The sequence below is a fragment of the Calliopsis andreniformis genome, chromosome 9 (assembly GCF_051401765.1).
Source record: "Calliopsis andreniformis isolate RMS-2024a chromosome 9, iyCalAndr_principal, whole genome shotgun sequence".
Taxonomy (NCBI): domain Eukaryota; kingdom Metazoa; phylum Arthropoda; class Insecta; order Hymenoptera; family Andrenidae; genus Calliopsis; species Calliopsis andreniformis.
In genome coordinates, this window is record NC_135070.1 from 17,743,588 (window position 1) to 17,754,512 (window position 10,925).

The following is a 10,925-nucleotide window of genomic DNA, read 5'->3' on the forward strand; positions in this document are numbered from 1 at the left end:
TCTAGGGGGTGGGATATGCCTCTAATGAAGCCTCATAAAAATTCCAAGTGCATCCGTACCTCGTTTCACAGAGGAACGGGGAATCAACAGATGCACTCTGAGGTATCAACATCAGGCGTCTGTAGTTGGTGGTTCTCCTCGGGAAGAAAAACACCCGAGGAACGAAGGGAAGTGCGGAGACGAGAAAAAAATCCAATTGCTGGTTTCTTGTGCGGAAAATGTCGCGACGCATGCGTTCTGCGTCGAAATGAAGGGGTTGGGGTGTCGAAGAGAGAGAACAGGGACATCGAGAGAGTGACAAACGGAGGAAGAGGAAAAACAGTGGCAGGTCAAGATAGAGGGGGCAGGAAGGACAAAATGGACGGCAGCCAATCAGGTGGTGGGACAAAATGGCCGACGGTGAATTTAATCAATACTTCCTCCGTCCTTCGTGAGAGGGTGGAGGACAGGGCGAGACCCAGAAAGTGCCAGGGACGTAACTACTCGCTGTCGAGCGTACGTAATCGCGTCATCGAGGTCGATACACCTTCCCCCATCCTCGTGTGTACCTTGGACACCCGGTACGTGTCGTGTCGAATGTGCTTTTTGTCTTGTATTAAGGTACACATCCGCCTGACATTATATCCTGACTTTTATTGCAATTGCAGCGAACGTTCGAACATTTGTCACTGTCGCAACTGGAAATGATTTTAGGAAAATCTAATTAGATGCTGCGAGGTGGAGAAATTGGAGTAAACTGTGGTTGACATTTATGGAGAGATCCTGGTGCAGTATTTTCTCATATGCTTCGCTTTTTTTCAATAGGGCACCAGATATCCCTCTGTCCAGAAACAAAAGATTGAAAAAGCATCTTGGAGCTTTTAAAGGTTGCTCTGACCTTTATCACGCAGGGTGACTCGTATTTTTTCGAGGTTTTGCTAGAAGTTAGTACAGGGCATAGAATGGTATATTGGGAGGAGCTGTATAGATAGGACGCCTGTCGGTAACTAATGCCTTGAATGTCCATTTATCTTCGCTATTCGACGCATAAATCGAATTCTTCGTGTCAGTATGTATTTCGATTATCTTCATAAATCAAAAGCATAACCAGACTTCGCCGAGATAAGCAATCGTCTTGCGAGATTACCTCGTTCACTGCGTCATGGAAAAACGCACGAGATTCCTGAAATGATAGCTGTGTGTTTAACAGAATGGTAGATAAGGATTCTTGCTGTTAAAGAAAACAGGTCAATAGAGTACAATTAAAATTAGAGACAACAGACAACGAAGAAAATTTGTATCTAACAAATACTTTCTCTTGATTACCATCAAAGACCTAATTAATTATAGAAAAACGTATCAAAACCTCCAAAAATATTTCTAAGTCAGGAAATCTTGAATTCCTATTTGTTCCTATGTTCTTATCACTCGTACCACCCCTCATTAGATAGGCAGACACCCGATAAAGAGAATGCAAGCGGATTTAAAGAATAATGGCCCCAATCTTCACGTAATTGTTTTCCAAACAAGATCAATTCTTCTTGGAAGAAGGGTAAAGATTGCAGCTCGATTTAATGCAGCCAGTAACGAATAGAATCCATCCAGATGACGAGGAGAAACTCGTTGGATTCTCATGCTGACGTTCCTCAGCTAGGGAAACTTTAAATTGAAATGGTGTAGCCGGAAGCGTCGAGGAAAGAATCCCCGATGTGCCTCGGGATAAATTTCTCAGCAGCGTCTCGAACCCGAGATGTAAATTACCGCTGTTCAAGTTTTCTTCTTCCTTCGATGCTACTGCGAAGCGGCTGGACAGCCCTCGTTGCGTCTCAGTGTGGGAAAAATCGCAATACGAGTGGACAAAGTACGAGTTCCTTTATTGATAAGGCTGGCGTCGTCGTGGATTTACAGCTTATTTATTTGCTGTTGGAAAACTGCGATGCGAACAAAGATACTATCATGTGAAACAAGTGGAGTTGAAGACCTCGATACTGATCAGATCTACGAGCTGATGAAAATTTCTGTTTAATCAATACTGTGAGTTTATAGTAGCTCTAGGTATTGATAATAAAAAACTGCACTGGTAGTTAAAGATTTTCTAATTGCAAAGTTGCTACACTCAGTTTTATTTCATATTGTTTTATTGAGGGATTCGTGGAAGTGTACAATGGGTACTTACTCATTTTTGATTAAATGTACCATTAGTCAACCAAGCTTAAAGCTTTGATATTTGATTGACAATTAAGAGATAAAGATACAAATAATACTTTCCAGTGAATTACTTTTATTCTTTGTAAAAATATTCCTGGTTGATTCTCTCCCTTTTCTCATCTGTTTTATTTATGAGAAGATAAATCAAATTGTATCTTCTGTACTAAAGTAACAAAAAGTGGAATTTTTCTCAATGACCTCAATTCCTGTGAAATTGCTTATAATATATTTTACTTCCATAAGCGCTAAAAATTTTCAGATGACCCAATTCTATTTTTGCGAAATTTAATTATCAAAGCTTTCAAATTGAATTACCTATGTGCGCTTACATTACTTACAGGTTTCATACACTTGTATGCCCATAAAAGTTGAGTTCCTCCACCTACAATTTACGAACCGGACTCTGATTCCATGCACTAGTCATAACAGAGGCTCGTGATTAATGCACGTGATGCAGATCATAATCCGTCCACATAACAAAGGAAGCAGAATCTTGGCTATCCGGACTCGCGATTGAAGCTCGACAGGGATCGATACTCGACGCGTGCATCCTTCACATTCCCCCGTAAGGTGCATGCAAACGAAAGGGTTACGCGTGTTCACGAATATTCATGGAGTCGAGAGCACGTTTATCTCGCGGAACGAATTTCGTGTAACCTAGATTGAAAACTGAGCAGGGGTGTCTCGGCTAGGATATATTTTCGTGGCCCTTCACTTTTTCGAAACTAAGTGTCACGAGTGTCAGGGAATTTCAGTAAAGTGAATGGAATCTGCTCCAGGGTTGAGATTATATGTAAAATTTTTCAGATATCTAGAATTTCTGAATATTTGAACCATTTAGATATTAAATATTTGAATAATGTTGAATAGTACTAAATTGCTATCATTGCACTGAAAAGAGAAACAGTTGAGAAGAAACACCTGTATCACCAACATTTAATATTATTATATTTCAGTGTTGCCTTTCACTATCGTATGTTATCAATGTCTCTGATGAGCTATTAACGAGGAGGCAACCTTAGGTGAATGTAATCGATTGTCTATGATGTAGAATCATCGTGTCTGAAGTTCATATATGCTAATGATAAATTATGTATCAATTAAGTGTAATCTGATAGTAGTACGTACATACATGATAGCTGTGCGACAAGTGTTTGCTCTATGAATGGAGATAAGAAACGAAAAACTCTTGTCGATGCTGGAGTTTTCTTCAAAGAACTTTTAATAATCTCTAGTAATCGTATTTCGCCAGTGTTACTATGAAAACTCATACACTGCCATTCATTGTTACCACGAGCTTATCTATGATTGCACACTTCAATTCTTTTCTTACTCGATCCCTAGTGTCTTCCGATTTTCACTGTTCTTTTTAGTTGCTTGTTGCTTCCTTTACTGTAAAAGTAAAATTAACATTTTTCTGTGTCGTTGTACCATCTCCTTGAACGTTTGTTGATGCCTCGCCAAGAATCGAGGACGTTATCATTTGTTATGCTTCTTCGATACGTATATACGTAATCGGACTGTGTCAGATGCTACAGCCAATGACAGTTAATGCGATATATACTGACAGTAATCAAACAGTCAAGCCCAAGCCATAGGCGTGCGTCGTGGAGCTACAAATCCCTCCGTTCATTTCGCACGATCGACTCGTTGTGGTTAGACCAGAGAATACTCTTCGAATCGCGAAATCAATTACATGAAGACAGAAGGTGAGTCAACTCTTCTACCAATCTTCATATTTTCTCCAAAAGGTGCAGTTATAGGTAATTTAATTCCCAGAGAAATCCTTTATTAAAAATGAATTCAATATTCATGAAATTTCACACCTCCGTAAAGACGACTATCAATATCCATCATCCAATTATTTTTATCCGCTTTGGAGAGCAACTGGTGCACTGCTTCAGCATTCATGCACTCTCCCGCGTAATTTGTGTACGTACAGCTGCAGCTTTAATTAAAACGGCACGCGAAAGCGGATTAGGCAATAAAATTGCGCCATCGAGGAACTGTCCAACCCGAACCTTGTTTCGTAGAAATTCGTTCAGTTTACGATTTTTCGCGATGAAACATAAATTTTTGATTTCTGAGAACGTTGCAAGAAACTTTGAACGAAGGGAATAAAGCAGAGAAATTGGCCAACGAGGTAGACCCGCGGCAATTAACATCATTCATCGCAAACTTTGGCCCACGCTTCATTCCAGAAGCAAACTTGAAGCGACGGGATCAGTTATCGACATAGGACACTCCAAACCGATAACCGATACCAAGTTTCTAGTACTACTCCCTCCGCGTGCCAAACGATGTTGAGGTATACAGAGTGTCCTGTTAAGGAATAATGAAATTCATATTGACGTGATTATTTATGAGAAAATAGAAAAATTGAGCTCTATTTCTAAAAAAATTTGAATTTAAAACTAAAGAGGCATTACCTAGTACTTCAAAGACTTCAACACAGATCTCTTCCACGTTTCCACATAAAAGTATCCTAACAATGAACTTCAGTCTCAAAGAAGTAACCATTCTCTCAATTTCTCGAAAACCTCCCACAAAAGATCATTATATCCCATTTCCTCTTTCTCTGTCTTCTTCATACGTGACTCTAGTCACCTTTTACCTCTACTTCGGGACACCCAGTATAGAACAAACAGACCCAAGGAATTTCACGATTGCCATAACCAATCCCTCCGATGATTCCTCCGCGGGTTATCGGAACGCAGAGTTCCTCGTTCGCTTTGGTATTGATTAGCCATCACTTTCAGATGACGCCTCTACCTAGGTGGGTGTTGCTGGCGTTGCTGTTGGCCGGCGCAAGTGCGGCTCCAGAGGACCACGCATGCGTTCGTCTGTGCCGTGCACAGAACCGAGGTCCCAAGATCGTGGGAGTCTGCGACCACCAGCAGAAACTCGTCCTTCAGTCCAGCGGAGGCCGGTTCCCGCTACAGCGCCTCTTCAGGCTCTGTTTGACCCCGTGCAGTGGTGGTCCTGGGTCACCGAACGATCCTTTGCTGTTCGACGACTCGAAGACCTGTCAGAACTTCAGGGAGTCGCTGCTTCGACGTCGAGCCTGCTCCTGCGACACCTTGGACCATGAAGGGACGTGGGATCTTGAAGAGAAGAACTCCCTTAGGGTGGAGAGATCGCTTGAGAATCTTGAGCAGTATGAGCTGAAGAACGTCGATTCTTTAGACGTAATACTGGCTCTATCGAAGGGGATATCTTTAGTCGAGACTGCGATAGCCTCTGATATTCTTCTGGACCAGCAGGGGTTGAACAGCAGAGGCTTGTCTGAGATGAAGTTGGAGGCTGAAGAGGACCAGGTGGACGAGAAGGAAGAGGAAGGTGTTGGGGAGGATCCTGTGGTGGAGAACGCTGCAGATGGAATAGACGTGACCGAAGAACCGCCTGTTGACTGGGATATGTGGTGCATGGCCCAGTGTGACAATGGTCAGGGCGGGAGCGCCTGTCACTGTGACTTAATCCCCTGAAGAGGACCTTGAGAAAAACGATGGAGGATGAAGGCTGAGGGTTCGCAGGCGGGCACGAATTTACATATCTCATAGGGTCAGTAAGCGTTAGATTTAAGGTTAGTTCTATCGATAATCATGTTTTTGTTCTTCGTCTTCTATCTGCTCAGGCTCCGATAACTTCCTTATCGTTCTTGGAAACTTTCTTCATGTTCCTCGCGTAGTCTTCTTTCGGTGAAACTCGCGCCGGACGGTATCACCCAGATAAGACTTGAATTTTCATATCTGAAGATGCCTTTAATTTTGTTCTTCGATTACGACAGAGGAGGAAATGGGCAAGGATTGACGAAATTTTTCGAAACGATTCGGATTATCGCTCGACATGCCTGTTGTTAGAGGCTTAATCGCTTTTAGGCTTAAGAGATCTCTACGCTAGGTCCGGTTCACGCGCACATGTATACATACGGCCAGCTAAACGTCCAAGGAAGAAGCTTATCATCCGGTAGAGGGATTTTTCTAGAGATAAACAGGGTTCGTTGTTGCGCGATGCTACAACGAGCACCTCGCGCTGATAGAGGAGTAAATCACCCTGACGTCTGTCACATCAGATGCGACTTCTCTGTGCCATTGTTTCGACTGAGGCGTGTGAACGGGACACCGACGTGCGATGTGTGTATTATGCAATAAACGATATTTATATGTGGCCGCGATGCTACGTTGAACGTGCATCGTCGCGGTCTATATTTAGTTCGGTAAAGTCTACTATAAAGGGTCAGTTTCACACGATGCCACTGTGAAGTACTTAATAGGAAATAAGTAGGGTGTAAGTAATTGTTTAAGGGGCGAAACGAAATCCATGTCTTCCATTTTGTAGTTTGTCTGCTGCTCCACGTGGATATAAAATGTCTAATGCGTGAGCTAAGGCTTGGGTAAGGCAAGCATGCGAGTACAGTAGTGTAAGCGATTATGTAGTTGGACACAGCGATGGTCGCGACGATGGAGGTCGGTGATTGAGTTTCGTTGAGACTTGAAAAATGGGATCGCCGTACTTCTCGTCTGATAGGACACTGCGTTCATTTGTTTATAGTTTGCCATTAAAAAAACGTTGTGACGCGACAATAAGATGTAGATCGTAGTATGCCTGCGCGATGCAACTCCGTCCTCCGTGCGTTACCAGATAATTTAAAAGCAAATGGCTACTTGTGAGAAATTGGTTAAAGAGAATATATGGTATTCTTTTAATATTCATGTATGAATTCGGAACCACAGAATTGGGGAACAGATTTTAGCGGGAAGATTTATATGCTCAATGAAATTTTTTGATGCTGAGGAGAGCGCGCGGAGGACTACTTTAGCAGATCATTACCTGGGCTATAGCTTTAAGTGAATCTTCTTTGTAAATATTTGTATGAGTAATATGTATCCTAGAATAAGAGATGCTGTATAATTAATTATTATGCCGAGAAGTCGATACGGAGTACTAGTTTACTACAAGCTTAGAAATTAATCTCTGTAATCTATTAATTGTTAAGTTAATGTTGTATTATTGTATCCTGATATGCAAGCGTGAGATATATGAGTGGTTGCTGCTGGTAAGCAGTCATGAAAGGGGTTGAAGTATTAATTACACAAAATTTTACAAGTTCTTGTATATCTTAACTCATAACTCTACTAATCTTTGTGAATATTTAATGGCATAAATATTTGTATTATTTACGTTTACAGCGATGAATTATATACATACGCATTAAGTTTTGTCATACGATAAATAAAGAACATTCTGCTGTAAATAGGGTGTCTTTATGAAATTCCGAAAAATATTCAGTTGAAATAAATTGAAAATAAATGAGAAAAAATAGCCACGATACTGCCATATCACTGATAAAAGCATGTAGGGAATAATTAACCATAATTTTACTAAAAAGAGAAAAATCAATTTATGGGTGATCATTTCATATATAAATAATCTAGAAAATCAGAGGTAATATACCAACTAAAGAATTCTACTATTTCATCAGAAGATAATACCACGGACGAGTATTCAGGATAAACAGGACATTTAATGGACTTCTGCGTCTCATAGTCTCACGTTCTGAAATACCAACTTCTCAGAAAATCATTGGTTTCCCGGCGCCTCCAGCAATTTTTAAGTAGTGGCTGTAGGAAACGCAGTGTTTTCATCACTAACTTTAGTAATGTTACCAAACGAGGAAATATTCCTATTTTACCACGCAAATATACAAGGTGTCCCATTGAACTATCCTTATTCATTCCTACAAATTCAAGTAATAAGGAAAAATTCTACAAAAGATAAATTGTTGCAAAAAACTTATATTAGAGTGATAATATTTATTCTAAATAAGATGCCTCATTTTTTATTACTATCCGTTCCACGGAGATCTATAAGGGGATAGATGAAATTAAAGTCAATCTCGAAATTCTGACCAAATGAAAAACTTCTCTGATTGGTTTCTCATCTTCCTCAAGACAGTGTAAATACCGCTGCAGGAGCACGAGTGTCTCACTTGCCGCGGGTCCTCCGGCGGGTGCGGACCTCCTTGGGGATCCTCAGGGGACTCCTGGGCCCTGGACCTTGGACCACCATGGACCACCATGGACCACCATGGACACCGCTGACCAGTGGTCAACTGACCACTGACCACTGGTCACTTTACTTGGTTTATTACTTGGAAAAATAGAAATTTTAGGTATTATGTGAAGTTTGTCAACCATTTGACTTTCTACATATGCTTTACGAATTTGTTATTAATTTATCAGAGCACCCTATATATTATTTCGCGTCGGTATTATAGTTTCAATTCTTACCACTCATAACGCTGCACTCTTATTTTACGTACAGCTGCTAATGTTGAGCGTGACTTGAAAATGGTAAGGGAGCTTTAGAGCCCCAAAAGCGTGGAGCAGAAATAAGCGCTGCATGTCCAGTCTATCCTGTATACTTGGCTGTGACAATACCATCAGGGACAATTGATTTTTGAGCTTCGAAAGCGTGTAACAGAAAACGCTTTGTTTGTCCTATCTATTCTGTTCCTGTATACTTGTCTATAACGATACCGATTGCTCAGATTCTACCTATCTAATACGGTCAATATTTGATCTGATGATTACCGTAAATAAATAGAGTAGAAATCCTTGAAGTTGATAAATCAGGAAAATTGGATAAACAAGGAAAATGTTGTCATATATGAAATACACGTACAACATATCTTGTCGTTTATAGTTTCCATGTGCATATCATTTAATGTTAGGTATAAATGAAGTATAAATTTTGCCACGTTTGCTGAACAATCGCATTAGTCGTCTTGCGTTAACTATGGTAACCCACCTTTACATGTTATCGACACATATCGATACCATTCAACGATATAGTTGCATAATAATTTTCAATGTCTTTATAAAGGTTTATTCAAGAAGTAGCAAAAGTGTAAAAATGAAATTTAATAATTCTCTTCTGTGAATTTTGTATTCTAAAGAAGCTATTTTATATATTGCTTGCAATTTTTTAAGAGCAACTCATTTTTCCCACAAATGACTTCTTATTTCCCTCGGGATCAGAGACCGTCAGAAGCAGTCGTAATTAAGTTATGTTCGTGATAGGCTATAACATTATTCTATAACAATATTATTCTACCCATCGCGATACGTGGTCAGTGTCTTATAAAAGCTGAGCCGTCTTCTGAAGACAGCAGATTCGAGCCATCCTTCCTTTGGATAACACAGCTTACAGCTTCAGGTATCATCGGTACTTCAATCGTGCTAAAGTAACCTTGCTATTTTGCATAAATATTCTTTTTATTGTGAAAAAGGCTACTACTAACAATTTTACAATTATTTCTAAATTATAAAAACCAATTTGCACTTTTTCAAGAAAAGAATTGTCCACTTCGTCTAGTCTATTATTTATAGTTATACAGAGGATTCCATTATTTCTGCAATATCCACGTAAATCGTGAACACGATACAAATTTTGACATTCTCTGTGATCGATATCCTCTTAGACGAACTCCTTGTTGTGTAGGTTTGCAAATAACGTAAGCCATCTGCATTTGATGGCGATGATTTGTCTTCGACTCTTTTCTCTCATATAAAAGCTCCATGCTTCTCCCTTATTTGCAACATTCCTTGATCGAACACCGTACAAGTCTCACGGTATCGAGTGTTTGTAAGTAAACTGGACATTTGTGGGCAAAGTATTTCTTTCTTATCAAGCATCAAGTTCAGAGTACTTATTTTTTTCTACGTATCTAAGTACTTCGATTCATTAAAAAATTGCCTTCTTCATTCCAGAAGCTCAAAAACCAAAACTATCAAGATGGTGTCCACTCGCATCGCTCTTGCTATCATCGCCGTTTTCTTCATCCTCGCTATCAGCAGCAGCGCAGCTTACAAGAGGCCGCCAATCAGTGGTACCATCTTTGGCAAACGATCCAACGCTATCACTGGTAAGTCTAATGTTTTTTCCTGATCTCTATGATTGCAAGCAAAGTGAAAATTCCCTTCCCGAAATTTTATAATTCTCAAGACAGCTTTGACTAGGGAATCGATAGTATACTATTGTTTGAAGCAGATTCTTTCTGTATTATACTTCGGCTTCAAATCTGGTGAAATTTATTCGAAATTTGTATACCCCACAGATTATGAACTCACCAGCCGTGCTATGTCCTCGGTTTGCGAATCAGTCACCGAGACATGCAACGCTTGGTTCACTCGTCAGGACTCCAACTAAATGACCAAGGATACGAAACGCTACTGATACTATTTAATCATCTTATGAATGTCTAATAGCTGCAGGAATCATTCCACTTAACGTTCTACGCTTGGGTCTCGTCTCGTCGCCCAGAACACTCGTCCTTCTCTAATCATGCTGCTTAAGCTTCGATTATTCAACGATCAGCCATTCTGTAAATCTGTCATATAATAAAACGTCATTGTTTTTTGAAATTATCTCAAGAATAACTTTATTGATTCCTTTAAAATCCTAGTTCTAAGTTTTTCTAATTATAATCCCCTAAGAATATTTAATCAGATAAGCTTTTGATATATTAATTCTTGAAAATTTTAAGTTAAAATTGGTTTCTTTATTTCTCATCAACCTGTGTTCTTGTGTTATGGGAAACATCGGTTGATGGAATTTCTAGTTGGAGTATAAAATATATTTTATACTCTTTTATGCACTTATACATATTTTATGCTCTTTTGTGTTAACTTTTCCTTCGATTTGATGCAATATAATTCAGACATACACTGTGTAAA

The 10,925-nt window shown here is 39.8% G+C and overlaps 2 protein-coding genes across 3 annotated transcripts; both read left to right on the forward strand.

Moving 5' to 3' along the window:
- The first annotated feature begins 3,860 nt into the window (after nt 1-3,860).
- LOC143182993 (uncharacterized) lies at nt 3,861-5,684 on the forward strand. The gene is made up of 2 exons (XM_076384352.1): nt 3,861-3,896; nt 4,947-5,684. The coding sequence occupies exon 2, from the start codon at nt 4,947-4,949 to the stop codon at nt 5,670-5,672; it is 726 nt and encodes a 241-aa protein (XP_076240467.1). The 5' UTR covers nt 3,861-3,896; the 3' UTR covers nt 5,673-5,684.
- Nucleotides 5,685-9,352: 3,668 nt separating this feature from the next.
- Sifa (neuropeptide SIFamide) lies at nt 9,353-10,616 on the forward strand. Of its 2 annotated transcripts, none has more exons than XM_076384735.1 (3): nt 9,353-9,405; nt 9,960-10,114; nt 10,307-10,616. In XM_076384735.1, the coding sequence occupies exons 2-3, from the start codon at nt 9,985-9,987 to the stop codon at nt 10,396-10,398; spliced, it is 222 nt and encodes a 73-aa protein (XP_076240850.1). In that variant the 5' UTR covers nt 9,353-9,405; nt 9,960-9,984; the 3' UTR covers nt 10,399-10,616. The 2 variants fall into 2 exon arrangements, with proteins under 2 accessions (XP_076240850.1, XP_076240851.1); XM_076384736.1 differs by lacking the exon at nt 9,353-9,405 and adding an exon at nt 9,784-9,887.
- Nucleotides 10,617-10,925: the final 309 nt, after the last annotated feature.

Bases quoted from the DNA above. Each gene is read 5' to 3' on its own strand.
- Sifa (XM_076384735.1), top strand. From the start codon at position 9,985: ATGGTGTCCACTCGCATCGCTCTTGCTATCATCGCCGTTTTCTTCATC. The intron at 10,115-10,306 runs GTAAGTCTAATG...TATACCCCACAG, and splicing joins ACGATCCAACGCTATCACTG to ATTATGAACTCACCAGCCGT.
- LOC143182993 (XM_076384352.1), top strand. From the start codon at position 4,947: ATGACGCCTCTACCTAGGTGGGTGTTGCTGGCGTTGCTGTTGGCCGGC.